Raw genomic sequence first — 27,821 nt, 5'->3', positions numbered from 1 at the left:
TTAAGTTTGTTCAATGAACAGCCAGAAGGGCCCTGTGACTAAGGTGGGGCAGAGTAAACGAGGCTGATGGGGGAAGAGGGTGAAAACTGCAAGGAGCTTGCAGGCCCCTGTAAGCATGTGGGTTGCATTCCGAGGGGACAGGAACTAAATGGGGGCCTCCAACAGGGGCAATGACATGATCCTGGGTGTATACTCTCAAATGTTTCACTGAAACACACAATTAGCCAGGTCAGGAACAAGGGGACTGCAGAGTAAATTCTATGAGCCTTCTCTTTCTTTTGGCTGAGACTGGAACCTGGAAAAGGTAACACGCAGAAACGAGCAGAACTTCAACTGAGATGTGGTGTACCTCCCCAGATTAACCGCCACTCCTATGCTAAAGCACAAATCGTACCACCTGCTGCGCAAGAGCAAGGACCCGAGTTCAATCCCCAGTACCAAAAAAAAAAAAAAAGAGGCATGAATCAGACCATATGATCTGCTTAATAAAACCTGAAGTTTCCCACATTTAGGTCCAGTGCAGTATCCAGGATCACACTTCTATTTCCATTGAGCATTTGTCCTTTTTAAGGGTTTTGGAGTTCCCCTACCCAAGTGCTGGGCTTGAACCCAGAGCCTTCCCTTTCTAATGTTTGGAGACAGAGCCTACATGTGAACTTGAGATCTTCCAGCCTCAGCCTCCGAAGCAGCTGGGATTATAGGCATAGACCACCACACTTGGTTCTGTTATTTACATGATTAATTCCTACCTTTTCACTTTGACACTTTAGTCTTTTTTTGGCATTGGGGATTTCAATCAAGAGCCTTGCACATGCCAAGTATACACCTTACCATCAAGCTGCATATACCCCGGCAAGATGTTCTAGTCTCAAATACCCTAATTCATCAATGGCAAACTTCAGCTATGCCTTGCAGCTCCACACATAAAGGTACACAGAGACCTCATGCAGTTTGCCAAGTGAAGTCACCCTGCCCTTAGTCAGCAAAGCCAAGGCCAGGCCTCACAGAACACAGGTCTTGTACTTGTCTTTTGGCACAAAGGCCAACCTGGCCTGTCTTGAGTCCTACAAGGGAGACACTTCTGTGATACTAACTGTTCACAAAGCTTTCATTTCTGGATCTCCCACTGGATCACAGCTGCCCCAATGCCCCTCGGCCTGCAGCTTTGATCTGGCTCTGTGCACGGTTTGTTCAGCTGTGCTCACCACTGTGCCTTCCACTGTGTTCCAAGTAGCAGGGTCCACAGTCGCACCAGGTGCTTGAGCACTTGAAATACAGCTAGCCCAACTGAGAAGTAGTGGAAGTGTAAAACACCCACCAGTGTCCCAAGACATAGCATACACAAAAAAACTAATTTCTTACACTGATTACATGTTGAAATATTCTGAAGAGCTGGGCATGGTGCCACATACCTGTAATTCTAGCACTCTGGGAGGATGACACAGGAGGATCTTGAGTTGCAGTCCAACTTAGCAAAATCCTGCTTCAAAATAAAGGCCCTATGTTGAATCCCTAGTATCAAAGAGACAGACATAGATGGATAGACAGACAGACAGACGAAGATAGATAGATGAGATTTTGAATATATCAAGTTAAACTATATTGCTATAATTAATTTCACTTGCTTCTGTATTTTTTTTGTACTGGGAATCGAACTCAGGACCTTGTGCTTGCAAGGCAGGTGCGGTTCCACTGAGCTAAATCCCCAGCCCTGCCTATGCATTTTTTAATGTGACAAGAAAATTTAAAATTACTTAATGTTTCTACTGGACAACTACGTTCCACAGTATCCCAACAGTTTTCATTTAATGAACAACTATAATGTGCCAAGCACCTTGTTAGATGCCTTATACACTAGTATTTATTCAACCTTAACAACTCTAAAAGTAGATATGACCCACGTAATCATGTAAGAGCAAGACTAGGGAGCTGATGCTCAGGAAAGCCACAGAGCTTACCTGGGAGTGGTGGCACATGCCAGTAATCGCAAGCACTCTGGGTAAACGAGTCGGGAGGATCACAAGTTCAAGCCCAGTCTAAGCAACTTAGAAAGCCCCTGTCTCAAAGCGGGGAGGAAGGTGCAAATGCAGCTCAGTACTAAGGACCTGGGGTCAATTCCCACTGCTGCAAAAAGAGGCATAGGAGATGGTGTGTGTGCTGGGAGGGGGGAATGACCAATATCAGAATGCAAAAGAGATTATTATGGCCATAGCTCCTACAGACATTAAAAGAAGCAACTACTGCAAGCAACTTTATGCCTACAAACCCGACAACCAGGGCCACATGGTTCAATTCCCATTATGTTAAAAACATTGTATTATATATTATTATAATATTGAAACTACTGTATTAAAACATGATCTACCTGAATCCTGTAAAATGAAGTAAAAAACCTGAATAGAGCCCGGTGTGGTGGCACATGCCCGAAAGTCCAGCATTCAGGAGGATGAGGCAGGAAGATGGATCACAAACTGAACACCAGACTGGGGTACAAAGCAAGTTTAAGGCCTGCCTGGACTACACAGGGAGACCCTGTCTCAAGGTAACAACAAATTCTGAATAGCCCTATATTTAAGAATTTAATGATAAAAAAAGCTTCCTACAAAGAAAACTTCAGGCCCAAATGGTTTCACACATCAATTCCATAAATGACAAAGAGGACAGTTAAAACTGGATTATTAAAAAATGAGCCTTTAATATCAATAGGAACACTGGTCATGAGTCCAACAGGCTACACATAGGAAATCAACTCTGATGAATTCATTTCTTCTTCCCTTTTGAAGGTTTGGCAAATAACACCGGGTCGATCTGCTCCCTCGTCAGCCCTCTGACAGAGAAGAGCCTGGCTGCACGCTCCTGCAGGGTACCCCCACACTTCAGGCCCAGGGCCAGCAGCACACACTTCAGCTTCTCCAAGCCCAGCAGCTCCAGCTCGGCCACAGAGCTGAACACCAACAAATCCAGACGTTCCTCACTGAGAACCTGAGGGAAAAAGGAAAAAGAGATTTTGTTCAACTGTTGACTACAGCCTATTTTTCAAGGAATTGTCATTTAATTTGCCATTATCTTTCTGACTATTGAATCTCAAACATTCAGGGCAGAAAGAGAAGTATAAGATTCCAGACTGGATTTTTTTTTTTTTTTTTTGCAGTGCAGGTTATCAAACTCAACCCACCAAGCATGCTAGGCACACACTCTCCCACTGAGCTACATCTCCAGCCAGGATAGGTTCTCAATATTACCTTTTCTTTTTCTGATTATTCCAGTAAAAACATCTAAACAGTAAAATGTACCCCATCTACCCCTACACTACCACAGAAAACAGCAGGCACAAAAAAGTTTAATTTTAGCTGGATGTGGTGGCACATGCCTGCAATTCCAGTACTCAAGAGACTGAGGCAGGCAGGAGAATTGCCACAAGTTCAAGGCCAGCCTGGAATACATACGTATTCCAGTGAATATATACAGTGAAACCCTGTCTCAAAAAAACAAAATATAAAAATAAATAAAAATCTCAATTTTAATGGATTACCCTTGCCTCTTAATCTCTTAATTTCACAATCTTAATGTTTTCTATTATAACTAAACAAGATCAATTGTCAGTTACCACTTATATAACTCACCAAATTCAATGCATATAACAGATTTGCAACTGCTCTATCTAGCTTGTTCCTTTACAGACTCTAATACAAAATTAAATACTTAAGTATTTCTAATGCCCTACAGGCAACTAAATGGTATTTTAAAATACATCTTTCGAAGACTTTCAGGAAGATGGTGGAGCAGTAAATGAAGATCAGCCCCTCTGAGACTCAGAATCTGGATAACAACTTGAGGAAGAAAAGGAGGAGGGAGGTGGATCCCCAGAACCCAGGAAGGATCTGAAGGGAGAACTGGAGCCCACAGGGAAAGTGAAGAGACAGATCTCCAGGCAGAAAAAAGGAGGTGGCAAACTGCACTTTCTCACAGCATGACAAATGAGTTGCAAATCTATAGACACAGGGAAGGCAGGGGACCTCAGAAGCCTCCATAGTGGGTGACTCCAGAGGCCTTCAGGGAGAAACGCATCAGGGGAACAGAGCAGTGGATGCTGTGAACTACAACAGCTGGTGAGTGAGTCCAGTCCAAGCATCCCCTAGAGAGGGAGCTTGGCTAGATGCCATTTAAGGGAGGGGCCAATTGAAGTTGGGACTCAGAGCAGCTGTGGGTTGGCTCCTTCCCAGCAAGTAGGTAAGGCACAACCATGGGAGACATCCAGGGTCAGGTAGCCACGGTCAGGCTGGCAAGCAACACCCAGAGTGTTGCAGGATGAACAATTCAAGCCCTAACCCCACAACCAGAGGCCAAGATCAGCCTGAACTTCTGTGGAGCTGAAAGCACCAGAATTGGCACTCAACCCTATTCCTACTCCAGGGTTGCTGAGATTATCCAGCATGGATCTGGGCTCTGTTTGACACCTTTGTCTATCAGAGAAAGAAAAGACAAGGCCTGAATTGGACACTATCACAAAACTGTAGACCCCAGAAGATAAGTACAGGCTTGAAATCATAGAGAAATCTTTTTCTCTTTGATCTTCACTGTTTATTGTTTTTTCACAAGTGTGAACATTGTTTTCTTTAGTCTTTGTGTTTTTGGTTTTTGGTTTTATTTTGGTCCCTTCCTTCCCCTCTCTCTCTCTCTCTCTCTCTCTGTCTCTCTCTCTCTCTCTCTTTCTTTCCCTCCTGCCTTCTTCACCAGTCTCCCAAAGCTCGGGTAATCTTCTTTCATTCATCCTTCAACCTTGCTTCTAATCTCTTTCTCTTCTTTTATATCTATTTTATTCCTCTTATCCCTTTTAAATTTTCTCCCCTGAGGGTAAAATCACTCTATTATGGGAATAGTTACTACAGATAATTTTCTGACCTGTTGTAGATTTTATTATAGCTATAAATCTTGCACCCATGGTTTAAGGTGGCAAATTACAGTTATCACTTGCCATTTTCTAGTCTGTACTTGATGCTACTGTTATTACTGATTATACTATTTTAGTCAAGGTGACATATGTGTTGTGACTAGTTGTGGTTCTTTGTATATCAATACTGAGATTGTCTGGATGTCATAAACAACACCATAGGCCAGCCCCAAAAAACTGGGTGCTAGGCCAAACAGGCAGCAACTTCTCAACCCTAATCAATTTAAGAGGAAGGATCTTGGGACAGACTCAAAAGCCAAACGCCAGCTACACTTAGAAGACATTTCTGAAAAAAATTCATTTATTAAAGAGGTCCCAGTATTATTAACAAAGCTACCTACTATAAGCAATTTACAAGCATCAATGCAGAAAACAAATTTTTAAAAATAGAAAATGAGAAGACACAGAAGCAAGACGCAGTCCCAAACCTCCAGTTCACCCAAGGCAAATCCAGTGGGCATTAAAGTGGAAGAAACTGGGCTGGGGATTTAGCTCAGTGGTTTTGCCACCTGCTGAGCAAGCGCAAGGACCTGAGTTCAACCCCCAGTACCAAAAAGATAAAAAGAAATCTAAAGTGGAAGAAATTGAAGGTCACCCAGCTGAACTTTCTGAAATAGTACCAGTGGAAGTAACACAGCAGATAAATGAAGAAAAAAAGAACCCAGAAATAACTTCTCAGAGAAATAAAAGAGATAATGACCATAATGAAGGGCATGGCTAGTGAATCTAGAGTAGATACAGATTTTAAAAAAAAAATGCAGGAGCTTAGGAAAGTGATGGAAACCAGGAATACCCAACATATGAAAGAAGTGAATTCTATAAAACAGATTCAAACAGATATCCAGGAGATTAAAAATTCTTTTGAAAGTGGATGCAGAAGGATCAACCAATGTGAGGACAGAACATCAGATCTAGAAGACAGGTTTCTGGTTAGTGAACATCAAATGAAAGACTTATTAAAAATAGCAAGGTGAGCCGGGGATTTAGCTCAGTGGTTTCGCTGCCTGCTGCACAAGCGAAAGGACCCAAGTTCAATCCCCAGTACAAAAAAAAAAAAAAAAAAAGACAAAATATGGGCTGGGGATTTAGCTCAGTGGTTCCGGTGCCTGCCTCGCAAGCCCAAGGTCCCGAGTTCGATCCCTGGTACCAAAAAAAAAAAAAAAAATAGCAAGGTGGCCAGGGATTTAGGTCAGTGGTGCTGCCTCCTGCCTTGCAAGCTACAAGGTCCCTAGTTCAATCCCCAGTACCAAAACAAAAACAAATACAACAACAAGGGACTGCAAAAAATCAATCCAACAGATGCTAGATGATGCTAAGAATAACATAAGGGAATAACATAGGAATCAATGAAAAATCAAAACAGCACAAAGGACATAAAAAAACAGTTTACATAAGTAATGGCAGAAAAGCTCCCAAGCACAGAAAAATAACTTGACATACAGATAAGTGAGGCATATAGAACTCCAATTAGCCATGATCAGAAAACAACTACACCAACACATACAAGATTCCAGAAATTCAACACAAGAATAGAGTACCAAAAGCTTTAGAGAAAAGAAACAAATCACATATAAAGGAAAGGCCATCAGAATCACAGCAGACTTTGCAACACAAACCCTCAAGTCAAGAAGAGCTTGGAGTGAAGTATTTCAAGCCCTAAAAGAAAACAACCTCCAACCCAGATTGATATACCCTGAAAAGTTATCTTTCAAAGTTAATGGAGAAATAAGATACTTCCATGACATAGAACACCTGAAGAAATTCATGACCACCAAGCCCGAACTCCTAAAAGTTGTGAAGGATATTCTAGAAAAAAGACAATGAAGACTATAATTCCATGAATCCCAATAGAATGAATCCACCAAAGTAAACAATTAAACAAAGGGGAAAGAAAGGGAACCATCAAGAGGAAAATAATATGACAAGGATAAGTCAATACATACCAGTTATAACCAGCATGTAAATGGTCTCAATTCACCAATCAAAAGAAACAGATTGCCAGTATGGATCAAGAAACAAGATCCAATAATATGCTGCATACAAGAAACTTATTTAACTCAAAAAGAAGTGAACAGACTGAAAGTTGAAAGATGGAAAACAACACTCCATGAGACAGGAACCCAGTAAAAAGCAAGAGTAGCTATTCTATTTGCAGACAAAGTGGATTTCAAGCCAAGTCTGATTAAGAGAGGCAAAGAAACTCACTACATACTTGTTGAGGGAACAATCCAAGAGGAAGATATAACAATCATAAATATAAATGCATCAAATACCAGTGCACCCAACTATATAAAACAAACATCAGGGCCAGAGATATAGCTCAGTGGTGCCGAGCCTGCCTGGCAAGTGCAAGGTCCTGAGTTCGATCCCTGGTACCGTAAATAAACAAACAAATAAAACAAACGTTAATGAACATAAAAAATCAAATACAATTGTATTCGTACTAATACAACTGTAATGGGGGACCTCAATACCCGACTGTCACAAATAGATCAACTAGACAAAAAAATCAACAAAGAAATATCAGTGCTGAACAAATGGAAACCTTTGAACAAATGGAATTAGTAGATATCTATACAGTGTTCCACCACACAACAGAATATACATTCTTCTCAGGTGCACACGAGACTTTCTCCAAAATAAACCATACACTAACTAGCCCACAGGACATGCTTAAGTAAATGCAAAGGAACTAATATTATTCCATGCATATTATCAGATCATAGTGCAATACAATTGGAAATCAATGGCAAAAGAAACCACAAAAACTGTATAAATACATGGAAATTAAATAATAACCTCAAATAACCAATGGTCACAGATGAAATTACAGTTTCTACAAGTAAACAATAAGGCCACAACAAACTTATGCGACACAAAGAAAAGAATCCTGTGAGGGAAATTTATGGTGGTGAATTCCCACATAAGAAATATAGCAAGCTCAAATAAATAATCTAATGTTGAACCTCAAGCTTCTAGAAAAAGAAGAGCCAGTTAAACCAAAACCACATTATGAGGTGGGAAACTATAAAGATCAGGTCAGAAATTAATGCAATGGAGACTAAGAAAATAATACAAAGAATCAATGAACCAAAGAGTTGGTTCTTCGAAAGATTAAATAAAATTAACAAAGTCTTGGCCAACCTTATCAAAAAAAGATAAGACTCAAATCCACGCAATTGGGAATGAAAAGGATGAAATCACACTGGATTCTATAGAAATCCAGAAGATCAGCAATACCTGCTTCCAGAACCTATCTCTAATAAGATGGAAAGCACAAAAGAAATGGACAGATCCCTTGATGCCGCAGACCAGCTGCAGTCGATGCAGGGTAGGAAGGGGAGAGGTCTCAGGCCGGCGAGTGAGAAAAGAACCTTCGCAAGCAATGTGCAGGTTCCCTCTGAGAAGTCTCAGGGTCCGATTTATTTTCATATCTTTAAGCAATAGCTAAGAGGCATTGGGCGGAATATGTTTACATTTTAGGTTGACTTAGCGACATCTAGTGAGGTAAGGTTATTTTTACTAAACAATATATTTTTCTAAGTTGATTCATATCATTGAACATCATGAATACATTTCTTAAAAATCACAACTGTCCCCTTATTTTTCCATACCTAGGTAGAACAAAATGTAACTTAATCAAAATCTCCAGAGGGTAACTTAATTAGAATCTCTATAGCAGCGGGGGTACAAGCAAGATTTAATTAATTAAATGTCAAACTTGTGGTCACCAGCTAGCCCTTGAGAAACTGCACAACAGTTAATACAGTTTGCTATTAACTCTCTACTTTCCTATACCTCTATTTATCTTACCTAAGTGTCATTTGGGTTCACAGTTCATGAGCAGGAGATATTTTCAGCACCGTGAGAAATACTGAATAACTTGTCTCCTTAATGCATTTACCTGTGCCATCTTTCTCTCTATTTCTTATTTCCCACTATTTCCTACATCTAAAGTCTGTCCTATCAACCTCTTCATAAGACCCCTTTAGTAATAAGAAGGTCAGCAATAAGAGGGGGGAGTTATAGTAGTGGGAAAACAGAGGGAGTTTCAGGAGAGGTTTGATGTGGCAATAGAACTAAGAGAAACTGGAATTTGGGACTTTTGAGCCAGATCAGATTTCAATACATCATTGCCAATTTGCCTCATGGAGAGTTTGTTGTTAGTCACAAACACAATGATTCCTGTGACCCGAGTAACAATTTTAAACATTATGGCATGAAAAAAATAAAACATGAGGGTACGATGTGTTCCACCCTTCTTTTCCCCAAGCTGGAACTTTGTCAAGCAGCCTTGGAGGTCGGTTGGGCTTCGCCACCTTGACATATATGAATTACCAAAGCTGAATCAAGAAGATATAAAAATTCTAAATAAACCAATATCAGTGAATGAAATTGAAAGTGTAATTAAAAAACTATCAACAACAACAACAACAAAAGCCCAGGTCCTGATGGATTCACTGCTAAATTTTATAAGAAATTTAGAAATCTAATACCACTACTCCTCAATCTCTTGAATGAAATTGAAAGAGAAGCAATATTCTCAAATTCTTTCCTGGAAGCAACCATTACTCTGATACCAAAACCAGAGAGGGATCCAACCAAAAAAGAGAGCTACAGACCAATCTCTTTAATGAACACAGATCCAAAAACCCTCAGTAAGATACTGGCAAACAGAATGCAGCAAGTCATCAAGAAAGTTATACACCATGACCAAGTAGGATTTATCCCAGGGATGCAGGGATGGTTCAATTTACACAACTCAATACATGTAATACACCACATTAACAGAACCAAGGACAAAAACCATACAATTATCTTAATAGACAAAAAAAACACCCATTCATGATAAAAACCCTACAGAAAACTGGAATAGATGGTCTTTATCTCAATCTGATAAAAGCCATATATGACAAACCAACATCATACTAAATGGTCAAAAACTGAAAGCTTTCACTCTAAAATTAGGAACAAGAAAAGGATGTCCACTGTCACCACTCTTATTCAATATAGTTCTGGAAACATTAGCCAGAGCAATTAGAGAAAGAAATAAAAGGAATAAGGATAGGAAAGGAAGAAGTTAAATTATCATTATTTATGGATGACATGATACTGTATACATAGGAGATTCCAATAACTCCACCAAAAGACTTCTGCATTTAATAACCAAATTCAGTAGCGTAGTAGGATACAAAGTCAACACAAAAATCAGTAGCATTCCTGTACACAAATAAACTCACTGAGAGAGAAAATTAGGGAAACAGCATCTTCCACAATAGGATCAAAAAAAGGACATACTCAGGAATCAATCTAATAAAGGAAGTAAAGACCTTGTTTTAGTTACCTTACTCGTTGTTGAGATACCTGACACCCAAAGTTAAATGAAGAAAAGTTTATTTGGCTTATGGTTCAGAGGTTTTAGTCCATAGTTGGGGGCTCCAAGGCAGGGTGACACATGGCAAAGGGGCACTGCAGAGGAGAAACGGCTCACTGCAAGCAGGAGACAGCAAAAGCAAGCAAGCAAAAGATGACCACAGCTCTTTCTGCTCCTTCAGGATACTTAGGGCAGGCAGCATTCATACCCTTAATCCTAGTGCTTTTCAACCTAGTACTGCATCATGAATCAGAATCATGAAATGTTTCTCCCCTGCGATGCACCCTGCCATGCCACCCTACCTTGGAACCAGCTGACTATGGACTGAATGAAATCTCTATGAACTAATGAGCCAAATAAACCTTTCCTCCCTTAACTTGGGGTATTGAGTATTTAGTCTCAGCAAAGAGAAAAGTAACTAAGACAGCATGACAGATCCCAATGTCTTCTCCAGAACAGGCAATGGATGAGTTTTGGCTTATTTATTGGGGGCAAGGGATAGCTCTAGTTAAACAAATGACAGGCTTTGTGTTTATTAAAGAAAAATCAAGGAGTTCGGATTTCACCTATCCTAAATCATTATCTCACAGAGTAAAGTTTTCTGTTAGCAGTCATTCCACTGAAGATTGCAAATAATCATGTATGTGCATGAAAATTAATTTTTTAAAAAACTGTCCTCGTTACTTTCTTGTGGCTGGGAGAAAATACCCGACACCTACCAGTTAAAAGGAGAAGTTTATTTTGGCTCACAGTCTGTAGAGATCAAGGGAGAAAGGACCAGATACACCCTACCAGACCATACCCCCAGTGACCCACCTCCTAAAATCACAGTTAGCTGGCACGGGGATTTAGCTCAATGGCACTGCGCCTGCCTCGAGTTCGATCCCCAGTACCAGAAACATCACATTTAGCTATAAACTCATCAGTGAACTAATCCCAAAAACTTCACCTAAGACAGCATGAAGTTCTGAGGGACATTTTAGATATAAACCATAACATTCTGCCCCTGGCCCCCCAAAAGTTATGTGCATCCCTTTATGCAAAAGGCATTCAGTTCATCTCTAAGAGATGCCAGAGGCCTAACAGTTGCAGCACTGCTGAAAAGTCCAAGTCCAAAGTCTCCTCTGAGATTTAAGGCCAATTCTTGGCTGGGAGCCACTGTAAAAATGAAAAGAAAGCTAAATATTTCTAACATACAATGGTACAAGATAAAGATTCCCATCCCAAAAGGCAGAAAGATGGGAACTGAAAGGAATAGGACCAAAGCAAGATTAAAACCTAGCAGGGGAAACATGAAATCCCATAGTTCTATGTCCAGCACCCAGGGCAATCTGTGCAAGATGGGAACTTCAAAGGGCTTGGGTGGTTCTGCCCCTACGGCACTGCTCTTGATCGTAGCCCTGAAGGCCTCTCTCTTGGGTCGGCTTTACTCATGCTTGCAGCCTTCCTCAGACGCTCCACCTTCCTGGCTTTTCCAAATCCTGGGATCTCTACTGCACTTTTGCCTTTACACTCAGTTTCACACACTGCCTTCTCAGGGTAACACTGCCTAGCCGCCCAGGCCTTTTGAAATCCAGATGGAAGCCCTCTTGAACCTACAACTCTTGCATTCTGCACGGATGTAAAATGAGCACCAAATGGATGAAACCATCTGATGCCAACTGGAGCAGGAGCTGAGGGTTTTTGTATTTTGGGGGTGGTAGCAGAGGCCTCTGAGTCCCTGGAGGCCTGAGCATGATGAAATGAATCCTCATGAATCAATTCCTGTTCAATAGCCTGCAGCCACTCTGGAACATGGTATCCTGGGGCTCTCTTCTTAAAGCCAAGCCTTTCACTTTTGCAATTTTTTTTTTTTTTGGTACTGGGGATCGAACTAGGGACCTTGCGCTTATGAGGCAGACATCAGAACTACTGAGTTAAATCCCTGGCCCTCACTTTTGTAATTTTGAGCCTGCAAAGGATGGAGTCTCGTTGGCTCTTGTGATGCCCTCAGACCATCTTTTCTACTGTTACATTCCAAAGTAGTAGCTGTCTTTTTATACTAATCTTTTCAGCAACCAGGTTCTCCTCTGCTCCATCTTTGCAGGTCCCAACTTTATCAGGGCTTCCTTTCTGGCCAAACTCAAAACTTTTTAAATCATGCTGCTAGACTGTTTGGTCTTGATTCTCAAAGTAGAGCTGGCTAAAGGGCCCCAGCAGTAGCCATGTCACCTCCTCAACATGAGACTACCTAGAAATTTCTTCCACCAGATTAGTCTGCTGCCCTTTTCAGTTTCCTGCAAAGTGTCTAGACATGAACAAAATGCATACAAATTTTCAACCAGAGCAGAACACACACGGCCTGGAGTTCATCTGTCAATGGTGTCCTTCTAGCACAGGCAGCACAATGGGGATTGGGAGACCATTCCCCTCCACCCACTTGAGTTTGGGCTACATCCCAGGGCCAATCCTTCTTCTACTATTTTGAGAGAGGTAGAAAATAACAAAATCTCAGAAAATCACTGAAGTTCTAGGCCAGAACACATGCATGTCAGATCTCTTGGCTTGATCTTCAGTAACCTCTCCCCCACTTGAACTTTATGAAAGGTTCATGAGGGAGATTTGGCTCGGTGGTTTCGTCGCCTGCTGTGAAAGCGCAGGGACCCAGGTTTGAGCCCCGGTACCAAAAAAAGAAAAGAAAAGAAAAGAAAAAAACTAAACCAGAATCTGATTGCTTCTCAGTACCGCCCTTGCATCCCCCATGTCCATTTTTATCTTTTTTTTTGGTGCCGGGGATTGAACTCGGATCCTTGTGCTTGCGAAGCAGGCGGTGGAACCACTGAGCTAAATCCCTGGCCATTCCATGTCCATTTTTAAAAATAAAATTTATAGGGACCAGGGATTTAGCTCAGTGGTTCGGCCGCCTGCCTCGAAAGTGCAAGGACCTGAGTTCGATCCCTGGTACCAAAAATAAATAAATAAATAAATAAATAAATAAATAAATAAAATTTATAGTTAAAAACCTTATCATAAAGAAAACTCCAGGCCTTGATGGCTTCACTGATGAATTCTACTAAACTTTTGAGAGGAAATTAAAAATCAATTCTTTCATTTATTTTATTTTTTTTTGGTGCCCAGGATCGAACTCGGGTCTTTAGTGCTTGCAGGGCAGGAGGCAGAACCACTGAGCTAAATCTCCAGCCCAAAAATCAGTTCTTTTAGAAATAACAACCTATCTATACAAACTCTCAATTTGTTATTTGAGGGCAGCATTAGCCTGATCCTAAAATCAGTGAAAGACACTACAAGAAAACTAAAATATTCCTCTTGAACACAGCTGCAAAAATTAAAAACCAAAATTTTAGTTAAATGAATTTTAGCAAAAGAAAAAAAGGAAAACACACCATGTTTTCTTGAAGTTTATCCCAAGACTGCAGGACTGGCCTAATAGTCAAAGATCAGTGTAATTCATCATGTTAACAAACTGAACGAAGAAAACCTATATAGTCATCTCAAGAGGCATACAAAAAAGACTGGACTACATCTATTATTGATAAAAACTCTCAGCAAGATAGGGACAGAAAGGTACTTCCTGAACCTGCTAAAGGGTCTCTATTGGAAATTCATTTTTAATATTTTAACGTCTTTGAGAAATCTGTAACTTGTTAGTGAAAACTAAATGTTTTCCACATAATACCATGGTGCCAATGAGACTGGGCACAAAAAATTAGGAGAGAAGTTTTGTTAGAGTTTACTGAGTTTGGGCCCAACATCGTTACATTGCCCTGATCTTACCCTATTTGACCTAGCAGAATTCTACTCCACCCTGATCTTGTTCCTCTGAGGACAGGAAGCCTGGAGAACACAGGTTCCTCTTCAGGTGGGCTGGCTGAAACTGGGTGGATCTAAGATGGCTGACTGCCAGACAACCTCTAACTCCATTATAGCCATCTGCATGCCAACTGCCACACTAGTGTCAAAACAGTTGACAAACTGCATGGCAATGACCAGAAAGGAACAACAGAAGAACAGAAAAAGGCAGAACCAGATCTCCCACGAAATATGTTCTCATTCCCAGAGAATACATGACTGTTCCTCCAACCTGAGCCTATCCTCCTACCCCGCATTTCTTTTAAACTATATATATAACCTCCACACCCTAACGTGCTGAGAAGCGGATTTGTGTGTTCATCTCCCCTTTTTCCTACTGTTGGCCAAGAATAAAAGCCTCCTCTAATGCTCAAAATAAATAAATAAGTAAAGGTTCATGACTATGGAGTGCCTCTCCTACACGTAATTAAGTGAGAGTGAATCCTGGCACACTCATGCTCACTGCGAGCCCCGGGGATGACTCACCACTCTGTCAGTCATTCCTGTCAGCCTCAGAGACACATCCTGTTAGCTTCAGTATTAACCATATGTCTTCTGTTATGTCCCCTCTATTAGCCTTGAATGTGTATACATATACATGTCCTGCTAGCCTCCAAGCTCACAATGCAGGTCTTGTTGTGTCCTCTGTTAGCCTTGAAAACATTCCCCGTTAGCCTCAGCACTCACAAGACGTACCCTGCTGTGTCAGGCTATGTGAGCACCCTGTTCCTAAAGAAAGCCCCAACTATCGCTCATCCCAGGCCTACACCAACTTCAATTTCTGTATAAAACTAACCATTTTTTAAAATTCTGGGGCCCAGGTCTTTGCAGGGTACCTAGCTCCACTGGGCCATCCAGTCCAATAAAGCCTTGTCTTTCCTTCATCTCTTTTGAGCGGGTCTGTCTTTCCTGGTCCAGATTTCCTACAGCAGCATCACAGCAATAACCCCACTTTTCTGGTACCAAAAGCTGCCTTAGTTACTTTCTCATTGCTGGGACAAAATACCTGACACCCACAAGTTAAAGGAGGAGAGATTTATTACGGCTCTCAGTCTGTAGATGTTTCAGTCCACAGTCAGCTCGCTCCAAGGCAGGGTAGCATGGCAGAAGAGGCACTACTAACAGTGTGGCTCCAGGAAGCAGAACACCATGGGAGAAAGGGAAGGAGACACACCCTGCCAGGAAAGAGCTCCAGGGCCCACCTCCCCCTCCCAACATCACACTTAGCTATGAACTCTTCACTGATTAAGAACCACACACTTATGATCCAATCAACTCCTAAAGCCCCACCCCTTAGCACATGAGGCTTTGAGAGACCATACAGATATAGGCCATAACAGACTGAACGCAGGATGAAAGATTTAATGATAAATCTAGAAAGAGATGGGTGCTTCTCTTCTATAGGAAAGATCTTCTCATCCAGGTGACAATCTTTGTTCAAACTGCCTCACGTGACAGAGAATAAACACTAACTTAGTGATAGAAAATGCGAGCACATTTCATCAAATCTAAATTGCCACCTTGTAAACACCCTCACATGCTAAGACTAAGCAGTACCAGGGCACTGTGTTCTCTCTTGCATGGTGGCCCATCCTCTTGCTGTAGGGTGTACTTCTTTTTCTACTTTTACTTGGCTAAAACTTGCTCTGCAGAGCCTGTTTCTTTTCCTCCCTTTAAAAAAACTTTAGGAAAAAGAAAAAAGAAAAAGAATAAGCAGTACCAATTAACTTAAAGTATGTGATATATACATCTGATTTCAGATGTGAAAAATGTGAAAAACAGGCATCTTGGAACAGACACCACCTAGTGGCAAATCAGTATAAATTCCAAAGCTCACAATCTTCGGAGTGAAACCACCATCATCTGTACTTCTTACTATTAAATAACTCTTTCACTAAGCAAATGACAAGGGAAAAAATCCCACATTTTTATTTAATGACACTGTGGTGGTTATATGGATTTTCCTCTAGGCATCAACCCAAAATAGTAGCACTTACTGTGTTTCCTGATGGGGTTTCCTCTACTTTTGCCACAGGGATGTTTCCCCTATCTTCTGCAGCAGCTCTCTTGGCAGCTCTTTCTCCATTAGTCATTTCTTTTGTCTCTTCATCCTTATTCAGTCCAGGCCCAGCTTGTACTTTTTCTATGGATTCTTGATGCTCTGCCTTCTTTCTCTCCCGGGTCTCCTCTGTTCCTCTAACCATCTTTTCTTGCCTGTGCTCCTCAGCAGATGTCTGTCCCAGCTCAGCACATGAGTATTCTGAAATACCCTTCCCAGGGCCAGTCACAGGGCTCTGTTGTTTTTCTGATGATTCAGAGTCTGTAGCCAACTCTCTTGCCCTCTGAGCACTGCTGGGAAATTTGGCTGCCACCTCAATACAATTCCTGCTGGTGTTTGGGGTGGAGAAGCTCATGCCTGAAGTACTAGGTACTTCTTCATTGTCATCATCTGAACTCTCAGAGCTGGAGCCCCCAGCAGCCTCCAGTCCTTCCAGGCCCAACCTGTCAAAAGCAACAGCAAGATTGAACACCATTTAGAGTTTCTACTAAAGACAAAGATCTGTGGCCTGGTGTGGTAGTGGCTGTACTCGGGAGGCTGAAGGAGAGGACTGGAAATTCAAGCTCAGCCCAGGCAACTACCTAGCTGCTACCTTTTCTATGGGTTCTTGCCTTCTTTCTCTCCTGGGTCTCCTTTGTTTCTCTGACCATTTTTTTCTGCCTGTGCACCTCAGCAGATGTCTCTCCCAGCTCAGCACAGGTCTTCTGAAATACTCTTCCTAGGGTCAGTCTCTGGGCTCTGTTGTTTTTTCGACTCTGTTGTTTAATGACTTAGTGACACCTCATCTTTTTTTTTTTTTTTTTTTTGGTATCGAGGATTGAACTTGGGACCTTGTGCTTGCAAGGCAGGCATGGTGCCACTGAGCTAAAACCCCACCCCTAGGGAAACCTCATCTGGAAATGAAAATTTTAAAAATGACTGTAGCTGTAGTTCAGTGCAAAGTGCATTTCAATCTGCAGTTAACACCAAAAAAACTCAATTTCCAAAAAGTTGCGATTCGTCCAGGAAATAGTTTCTTTAAGTATGGGCTAGCTTAAGGTGGACAGAGGAAATTTTCAGGAAAGAAAGATATTCTAGAAGCATAAATAGGAAAACAAGTCTCAGGGGACTGGAATAAACTATTCCTAAGAGCCAATGGATCCAACAGGATCCTTCTCTCTCTCTGTTTTGGGGGTGGGGCAGTCGAATCTTTTTAAAAAAGTAATAAATGTTTTGGGGCCAGGGATTTAGCTCAGTGGTTCCGCCACCTGCCTCACAAGTGCAAGGTCCCGAGTTCGATCTCCAGTACTAAAAAAAAAAAAAAAAAAGCAATAAATCTTTGACAACTCATTTTGCTTACAGTTATAAAGAAAACCCAATGCTCTATTCATAATTGCCCCTGACTGGAAACTCCCCAAATGTATACCAAGTGGAGAATGGATAAATTGTGGTACATCCATGAACCTTAGCAATAAAGAGGAATGAAGTATTGTTTTTTGTTTTGCTTTGTTTTCCATCATAGCCACAGGCAGCATCAAGGGAGCTGGAAAAACTGTGAAACAGAGTGGAAAAAAAACCTAGATATGGGAAAGCAAACTTTAGGGAAAACCCACTAGATCCAAACCCAGTATCAGGAGGGTTTATAAAGGGAAGGCAGACTGCTCAAAGACCACAGCACCGCCAGGTCTGGCATACATGCCATCTTGGGAGACAATCTAAGGCCCTGAGGGGAAAGAGCCTGCACTTCAATACTATTTGGGCTGTTGGACTAGGCTCCTAACCTTCCAACTACACCCAATGGGAAAAGGAAGACCCTAAACAAGACATTTGCAAATCAGAAAAAAATAAAAATTAGCAAGCCAGGTCTAAGAAAGCACCAGCAGGTGCTTGGGGGAGTTGAAAATAAGACCACGATCTGGATTAGGGACCCAGATGTGAATGCTGAGTAATCCATGGCTTAGGGGCTACAGGAGCACCTGTGAATAGTGAGACCCGAGAGAGAGAAGAGACCAGACTGGCCTAGGCATAGGCCATTGCCCATTCTTCCCCCAAACACCAGGAATGTTATGCCTGCAGAACATCCAGTTCACCGCATGCCAGCCGATCAGGAACCCACACAAGATCCTCCACTGCCCACTACCAGGGACTATGAACACAGTGGGCCCTGAGGCTCCACTGAGTCCATGGGCTGGAGAGCGCTGCTCTGAGGGGCAAGAAAAAGGAAACACCATGGGAAAGAGCTGGAGAGCAGTGCCCTGGCCAGACAGCATCCAGCAATGTCCTTAGCAGAAGGTTTATTAAGGAGAACACAGAAGCAGCTTCAGGATAAGGTGCAGGGAAGGGCACAGGGATAGAGAGGGGCCCCGTGGAAATCAGCACAAAACTGGGTACTAAGCCAATTATACTGCACCTTCCCTTCTCAAATTAACTGAGGGGATCTGATCTTAAGACAAGGGCAAAGGCCTATATCTGGCCAAGATCACTTCACTGGAAAGCAGAAACTAACTAGAGATCTCTATCTAGTAGTGGAGTCTCTCCACTCTAACTGATCCCCAATAATCAGCATGTAAGACACAAACAAATAGAAACACAAGAAAACAAGGCAACAAAATGCCTCCCAAAACTCCTAACTCCCCCAAAGCTGATCCAATGGGCATCAATGGGGAGAGAGGGTTGTAGGAACGGATAAAAGAAGAAACACACAAACAAACAAAACCAGATCAATAAGGTAGGTGTTTAGCAAGCTCAACAGTGATTAACTAGGGCCAGGGATGTAGCTCAGCAGTGCTGAGCCTGCCAGGCAAGCACAAGGTCCTGAGTTCAATCCCCAGCACAAAAAAAACCCCTCCAGAAAATGATGTAACTAAACATATAACAGACTTTAAAAATACACAAATAAAAGCTAGCAGAGCTAACCAAAACAATATAAAATATGAATGACCAGTTTAGAGTTCATGAAAAAGTACCAAACAAAAATCTAGGAGAATCTGGGCATGGTGGCATGTCTGTAGAGTTCCACAGATGGAACACTAAGCATAAAAGGGTTATGAAATGATAATGCCACTACAACACACCAAAACCTACGTGACACAATGAAAGCAGTCCCAAGAGGTAATTTTATAGCCATGAATGCCCACATCAGAAAAACAGAATGATTCCAAATAACCTAGTGTAGCTCCACGCCCTAAAAAAGCAAGAACATTCCAATTCCAAAACTAGTACAAGGAAAAAAATTATAAAGATCAGAGAGAAAATTAATGAACTGAGACAAAGACAATATAAAGAATCAATGAATCTGGGCCGGGGATTTAGCTCAGTGGTTCTGGCCCCTGCTGCGCAAGTGTAAGGTCCCGAGTTCAATCCCTGGTACCAAAAAAAAAGATTCAATGAATCAATGACCCGGTTCTTTGAAAGGATAAACAATGACAAATCTTTAAGCAAACTTACCAAAAAAAAGTTAAGAAAAAAACTGATCTTTTCAGTAAATTAATTTCCAAACTCACAAGGCATTGAAATGTGGTCCTCCAAGCAAAAGGATGAAAATAAAGAAGCAAAATCCTGCTCCCTGCACTTCACCTGGAGCATGAAAACCACTAGTTTCATGGACCCCAGTGACATGATGCAGGAGATCTGCAAGGGGCTGGACATCAATAACCGTGACTCCAAGCAGAGGAACGTTTCCCGCTTTTCCGCGTCCACTACAACCGGCACACACCCAGAATGTGGTGTAGTGCGAGATGGAAGCTTGCAAGCTGCAAGACCCTCTCTGAATGGCATCCGGTTTGAGAGGCTATTAAGGACATCCACAGCTTTCAAGAGTATCTCTTCCAAAAGTTCCACTGAGCTAAAGCTACACCCCAGCGATTACAGTGCAAATTAAGTAGCAATTTTTAGTGTTTTCCTGACACTGATGGAAATGTATAGAATAATTGGGGGGGCGGGTACTGGGGATCAAACTTGGGACCTTGCGCTTGCACGGCAGGCACTGGAACCACTGAGCTAAATCCCCGGCCCCTAGAGTAATATTTAGACAATAACATCTGCATCTTCTAAATCATGACATTAAAGTCTGAGGACGAGGGCACACCTGGGAGCGAAAGCTGGCCTTTTCTACACTATATTACAGTCGGGAGACCTTGTGGAAACAAACAAACAAAACCCTACCAATGAAGAAAAGCCCAAGACCCAGTAGATTCACTGATCAATTCTACAAGAACTTCAGGAAAGAGCAAATGGTGCTACTCCTCAAAATCGTCAATAAACCTGAAAGGGAAGGAATACTACAAAACTCATCCTGGAAGCTAATTTTAACCTGATACTAAAACCACAAAAGGACTTAATAAAGAGAAAACTTGAGGCAAATCTCTATAATGATCATAGATTCAAAAATCCTCAACAATATATTGGCAAACAAATGCAACAAATTGTTAAAAAAATCAAACATGAGGACCAAGTCAGCTTCATCCCAGGGATGCAAGGATGGTTCAACACACATAAGACAGCATATAAACACAAGCAAGGACAAAAATCATGCGATTTTATGTCAACAGACATAGAAAAAGCCTTTGACAAAATAAAAAATCCATTTGTGATTTTAAAAAACACTCTGAACCCAGGCATGTGGCGCATGTCTGTAATCGCAGCACTCGGGAGGCTGAGGCAGGAGGATCACCGCAAGTTTGAGGCCAGCCTGGGCTACATAGTGAGTTCAGGGCCAGCCTGAACTACAAAGGGAGACCCTGCCTCAAAAAACACCAAAAAAAAAAAAAAAAAACCCCAAAAAACACTCTGAAAATAGACACAGAAGGAGCTTATTATAGTCTGATAAAAGCCATCTATTACATTATACTAAACCAACATCATGCTAAATCAAGAACAACACAAAGGATGTCCACTATCACCATTCCTGTCCAATACAGTACAAAAAACATTACCCAGGGCTGGGGATTTAGCTCAGTGGTTCTGGGGCCTGCCTTGCAACCACAAGGTCCCGAGTTCGATCCCCAGTGCAAAAAAAAAAAACATTACCCAGAGCAACCATGCAAAAGAAAAAAATTAAAAGGATAAGAATAGCAAAGATTGCAGATGGAATGATCCTAAATGTAGAAGACCCAAAAGATTCCACCAGAAGATTCCTAGAACTAATAAACAATTTTCAGGGAAGTAGCAGGATATAAAATCACACAAAAATCAACTGTGTTCTTGAACACCAACAATGAACACAATGAGAAAGAAGTCAAGAAAACAATACCAGTCATAATAGCCCCTCCACCCACCTACACACACTCTAAATAAAAAACCTAGGTCTTAACCATGGAAGTAAAAGACATGTCCTACAAGGAAAGCTATAGTAATCTGAAGTAGGAGATCAAAGAGAACACCAAAAAGTGGAAAGAGATCACCTATTTCTAGACAGGCAGAAACAAATATGGTCAAAATGACATTCCCAAAGCTGATACATAGATTTAAGGCAAACTCAATCAAAATACCAAGACCATTCTTTTTTTTCCCCAAGAGCATTCTTGACAGAACTAGAAAAAACAATCCTAAAAAGTATGTAGAACCAGGAGAGATCCAGAATAGCAAAAGCAATCCCGGGCAACAAGAACAAATCAGGTGGCATCACAATCCTGGATCTTAAACTATATTGTACTACAAAACTACAATGATAAAAGCAGCATGGTACTGGCACAAAAACAAACAGGTTCATCATGTGAACAGAACAGAAAATGCAGAAACAACTCCAGGCACACTCGAACATGCGATCTTTGACAAAGGGGCCAAAAATATACACTAGAAAAAAGCCCATTTAGCAAATGGTGCTGGGAAAACTGGTTATCCATATGCAGAAGATTAAATTTAAACCCTTATCTCTCACCATGCACTAAAATAAAATCAAAATGGACCAAAGATCTAAATACTAAAACAGATACACTGAATTTATTGGAAAATAAAATAAATAAAACTCCTGAAGGCATAGGCAAGGACTGTCTCAGAACCACAACTGTATAAGAAATAACACAAAGAATCAACAAATGGGATTATGTCAAATTTAAAAGCTTTTGCAGAGGAAACAACCAACAGAATGAAGACAAAACGTACAAAATGAGAAAAAAATTATCTAAAATATATATAAAGAGGCCAGGTGTGGTGGTATAGTCTGTAATCCCACCACTCACCAGGCTGAAGGAGGATCGCCATGAGTTTGAGGCCAGCCTGGGCTACACAGTGAGTTCAAAGCCAGCCTGAACTACATAGTGATATATTGTCTCAAAAAAATATCCAAAGTACATACATTACTTTTTAAAAAAATAATTAAATATATATAAAGAACTTAAAAATATTAGACCCAGGGCCGGGGATTTAGCTCAGTGGTAGCACGCCTGCCTCACAAGTGCAAGGTCCTGAGTTCAATGCCCAGTACAAAAAAAAAAAAATTACACCCTTTAAAACAAAAGACTTAATAAAAAAAATGGGCAAATGAAATGTATAAACTTCTTGGAAGTACAAATGGCCAATAAAGACATGAAAAACTGTTCAACACTGCTGGCCATTAGAGAAAAGAGAAATGAAAAACACTGAGATTCCATCTTACTCCAGAAAGAATGAATTAAAAAAAAAATGCTGGCAGGGCCGCGTGGAAAAGGGAACTTTTCTACACTGCTGGTGGGGATATAAACTAGTACAACTACACAAATCAGTACAGAGATTCCTCAAAAAAATTAAAAATAGAAAATCCCATTTGACCCAGTTACTGCCCTTCTAGATATCTTCCATAAAGAATTAGACATACCATCACAGGGACACATGAATGCCCATGTTTCCCTCATAACAGCCACATCTTGGAAGTAGCTGATGTATCCATCACACGAGCACATGTCTGTCAGCTTAGACCACTGGTGGTACACACATAACTGCCCCATGCCTGACCATCCTGTGCATGACCACTTCTACTGTCAGTCCAAGACACCAGATGGGAGAGTCATGCATGTACCACCAGTGGTCCAAGCCACTCTCAGCAGTGAGATAAATGATGGCCCTGTTGTAAACATGTTAACCCATGAATGGATAAGAAAATCTGATTTATGTACACAAGAAAATACTACTCAGCCACAATAAATGATAAATTTGAGTCATTTGTAGGAAAATGGGTATACATTGAGACCACCATGCTAAGTAAAATAAATCAGACACAGAAGCTTAAATACTACATGGTTTCTCTTATATGAGAAACCCAAAGTTTAAATAATTTAAAGATTAGTAAAATAAAAAATAGATAATAGGAGGGGCCAGGGATTTAGCTCAGTGGTTCTTCTGACTGCCTCGCAAGTACAAGGTCCCGAGTTTGATCCCAGGTACCCAAAAAAAAAATGATAATAGGAAACATGGAGATACTATAGACTTTTTAAATGGGAAGGGGATCTAGATATGGGAGGGAAGCTTGGGGAGGGAAAGGGAAAGTAAAGAGGATTAAGATTCAATATGCACATGTACCAACACCTCATAATGAACATATTCATTATCACAAACACGTACTTTAAAAAAAGAATGAACTACTGATGCACATAATATCATGAATGAATCGTATAAGCCTGTTAAGCAAAAGAAGCCAAGCCACAAAGGCTAAATGACATTTTGGAAAAGACTAAGCCATAGGAACAGACATCACATTGGTGGTTTTGGCTGCCGGAGTGTGGGGGTGAGGGAAGGGAACTAACTGCAAAGGGGTACACAGGAACTACCTAGGTTGACATTATTCTTGTACACATCAATTGTGGTAGTGATGGTTACATGACTACATATATTTTTCAAAACTCGATGAAGTGCTCACTTGTAAATTGTGAATTTTTCTGTATATAAATTATACCTCAAACCTGATTTTAAAAATAAATACAGATAATACCACTATCTTTTCTCTCAGGAAGATTTAATTCCCTTGTTAGAAAGCACACACAAAATTCTCTGAAGTCAAGAGTTACATGATCTTTAGTTATAATTATAGTGGTACTTCGATTCATGAATTCAATTCTCACCACAATTCTGGTCGCAAACCAAACTGGACAAGAACAGAATCAAATTTCCCCACAAGGTCAACACTAAACCCAACCATTAAATTTGATTCGATCCTCCTCCAACTCAGAATCATGGAAAGAATCTAAGTTTGTGAACTGAGGTACCACTGTATCCCCAAAGGAAGGGCAATAAGAAAGCAAGATCTAGTGACACTTAGCATTTTTGAGAACTTACAGAGCTGGGGAACTGAGCTGGCAACCAGAGGGTCAAGCAGAGGACCAAGAGAACAACAGAATGGGATGCTAAGAAAAAAGGGATGCTATGCCTTTCCGCCACAAGTAGTGGACAGGTCTAGCAAAGCAACCGAAGACCAGCAACATGGGAAGTACAGCTTGACATGTACCTAGAATATAGAAAAGTTAATTCTCTCAATACTGAAAGTAATTTGAATATATAATTATCTTTATGTAATGTTTCACTGAAAGGAAAAAAATTGCCCTTTATTTTCTCTGAATGATAGTCACAGCAGAAAGCAGAAAATATGTACTATATGATAATCACTGAAACCTGACAACTGAACCCCTCTGCAGTTTTCTGAACTTCTAACAAACATAACTGAAAAATGTGTGTGTGACAGGTAGACAGAAGAAATGTATCATTTCCGTCCTCCAGATCAATTTGGAAGGAAAATGAAACCTACTTACCAAAAGCATTTCTTTTTCTTTGCACTGACTCCTTGGTCTGTTTGTGATCTGTTAGGACGTTTTCGATTCTCACTGACTTCTGCTGATACCATCTTGCTGGAGGAAGCTTGTATACCTAACCAGAAATTTAACAAGTTTCTCCTATCAGGACTGAGTTCAAAGTATACAACCTGGACTACAAAAAAGTACAACCTAAAGTTCTAGACTTAAATTTCTGAAGGAGCCAGGTGTAGCAACGCACCTATGATCCCAGCACTCTGGGAGCCTACGTGGGGGGCTTGAGTCCAGCTTAGGCAAGCTTAGTAAGATTCTGCCCCCTCTCTCAAAAATCCCTTAATAAAAGGGGTGAGCGTTACGTAGCTCAGTGTGAAGGCTCTGTCAATCCCCAGTACCACAAAAATAAACAATAAATAAATATTTAGTATTTCTTAAAATACTACAATTTTATATGGTTTACATGAGAATAATCTCAAATTCATAAAGATTTCAAATAAACATTCTGGTTCTGAAACTGGATTTTTAAACCATCAATACTCAATTTATAACTTTTGAGGCTGACAGGTAATGATCTAGTCCTCCCCAAACCTAATTATTTGTCCTCTTGTGTTGATTATTTGTATACATTTGTCTTTCCCATTATATAAAAACCTTTTTGATAGGAAAGATTTCTTTTTCTTCTATTGTACCCATAATAGGCTTAATACTTTGCAGACTAAAAAAACAAAAGTTAAAGGGAGCTATCTTCATTAAAACTGTTTTGAAGACTGACCTAAAATTGGAAGCAAATATATTGTGGTCACCTCCTAAAGACTCAGCATATCCCCACAAACACAAGAAAGTTTTCTTACCTGGGGTCCAAGGGCCCAAATTCAGAGGTTAAGTATGCCCAGTGTGTGCAGGGCAGTGCACAGTAAAATATGCTGTCGTCTGCTTTGTTTTGTTTTGGTACCGGGGTTGAACACAGGGCCTCACACATTAAGACAAGAACTCTACCACTGAGCTGTACCCTGTGCCTTTTTAAAATTTAAGAACTGGCCTTGCACTCACTATGGAGTCTAGGCTGGCCTAGAACTCACAGTGATCCTCCTACCTCAACCTCCTGAATGCTGGCATCACAGGCACATACCACACACCTGGCTTAAAATTTTATTTTGAGACAAAGTCTTGCTAAATTGCCCAGGATCAGATCAAACTTGCAATCCTTCTGCCTCAGCCTTCTAAGAAACTGGAATTATAGGTATGTACCACTATGCCCAGCCAGTTTTGGGGGTTTTCTGGTACCGGGGATCGAACTTCGGACCTTGCGCTTGCAAAGCAGGCAGCGGAACCACTGAGCTACATCCATGACCCAGCCAGTTTTTGTTTTTGAGGAAAGAGGTGTTGAGGCTTTCATCAGATTTTCCGAAATGTTCAGAACTGCCATTTGTGTTCAGTGTGGAGCAGTCTAAAACTACTGGCTCCAGGGTGCATGCAGACCACACTAAGGATCCTCTGTGTCACCTTTGAGGACAGAATCTTCCAGGCGCTCAGCCATCTCATGGCACTGCTGCTGGTACTCAGGGCTGGTGAAGCAGTGCTTGGGTTCTGCGAGCTTCCGTTGCAGTCGCTCCAGGCGCTTTTGCTCCTTCACAGCATCCCGCTCAGCTTGCTGTTTCACCCATTCAGCCATCCTGGGAAAGGGAGAGAAGAGATGTAACTGAAGGGGCAGAGTATGTATGCATATAAATGCTACTGTGGTCATACGTCACATAGCATTTCACTCAAGACAGAGCACATGTGTGACAGTGGTCCCAGAAGGGTATAACGGAGCTGAAAAATTCTTATAGCCTCGTGACACATTAGCCATACTATTAATACATTACTGGATGTATACAATGTCCTCTTGCCGGGGATTTAGCTCACGAAAGTGCAAGGTCCCGAGTTTGACCCCCAGTACAAAAAAAAAAATGCAAGCCTCAGGGTAAAATGTCCTCTAGACAAATGAATGAACTTTCAAATGGTGGCATTTCCCTAGAGAGATGTGCTGTGCTTCATGCTAGGATACTGTATAAATTTAATAAAAACCCAAAGATGATTATTAAATTATGGGAAAGGTTAAATCTAACAATAAAAGCCACAATGTACCTAAGTTTATATTTCTGATATGCATGGCGCCTGTACAATTCACTATCAATAGGAAAATATGCTGTCAGCTTCAAAAAACAGTGGGTGTCCACCAAGTTTAAAAATCACTATTGTTTCTCGTGTGAGAAATCCTGTCTTAGTTACTTTTCTCTTGTTGCTGAGACAAAATACCTGGCATTCAAAGTTAAAGGGGGAAAGGTTTACTTAGCTCAGTTTGTAGAGATTTCAGTCCATAATTGGCTAGATCCAAGGCAGAGAGGCACCGCAGAGCAAAAACAGTTCACGGAGGGCAGGAGGCAGCAAAGCAAGCGAGCGAGGGCCTTAACAGGATCTGTCTGCCCTTTTATCTTATCCAGGCTACTAGGCTGGGTAGCACTCACCCTTAATCTCAGTGCCCTTGAGCCTAGCACAGCACCATGAATCAATTCCTGCATCACACACTCTATATCCAGCCACCTCTGAAAAAGCCCCACCTATGACCGCATGAGGCTTTGGGGGAACATCCAAACACAAGCTATAACAAACCCTAAAGGTAAACAAGGAACAAAATGGAGGGTAGATATTGGGAAGCAGGAAGAATATGTTCAAATGGGAAGGGGAACAAGGGAGGGGGGAGGGAGAAGGGAAGGAAGGGAAAAGGGATTAAAAAAAAAAGAATGGAAAGAAAAAAGCAGAAACAAAGCTTTTTTAAATGGGGAAGGGAAGAAGGGTTGAAAGGAGGGGAGGGGAGTGAGAAAAAAATTAAGATATATATACATGTAGAAATTC

General features: G+C 41.1%; 1 protein-coding gene across 1 annotated transcript in view; it reads right to left on the bottom strand.

Annotated features, from left to right (window-relative positions):
- Positions 1-2,671: 2,671 nt before the first annotated feature.
- Sde2 (spliceosome associated SDE2) overlaps positions 2,672-27,821 on the bottom strand; it is a 30,194-nt gene continuing 5,044 nt past the window's right edge. The window contains exons 4-7 of the mRNA XM_004861982.4: positions 26,430-26,599; positions 24,930-25,044; positions 16,172-16,676; positions 2,672-2,982 (exon numbers count right to left, since the gene is read on the bottom strand). Coding sequence (XP_004862039.2) covers positions 2,761-2,982; positions 16,172-16,676; positions 24,930-25,044; positions 26,430-26,599 — 1,012 coding nt within the window. The 3' untranslated portion in view covers positions 2,672-2,760. The remainder of the gene's footprint in view (positions 2,983-16,171; positions 16,677-24,929; positions 25,045-26,429; positions 26,600-27,821) is intronic.

This window comes from Heterocephalus glaber, unplaced genomic scaffold (assembly GCF_053883595.1).
Source record: "Heterocephalus glaber isolate CG9 unplaced genomic scaffold, H.glaber_assembly_v1.0 deba00001600, whole genome shotgun sequence".
NCBI classification, from domain to species: domain Eukaryota; kingdom Metazoa; phylum Chordata; class Mammalia; order Rodentia; family Bathyergidae; genus Heterocephalus; species Heterocephalus glaber.
This window is presented reverse-complemented; position numbering and strand designations above follow the sequence as displayed.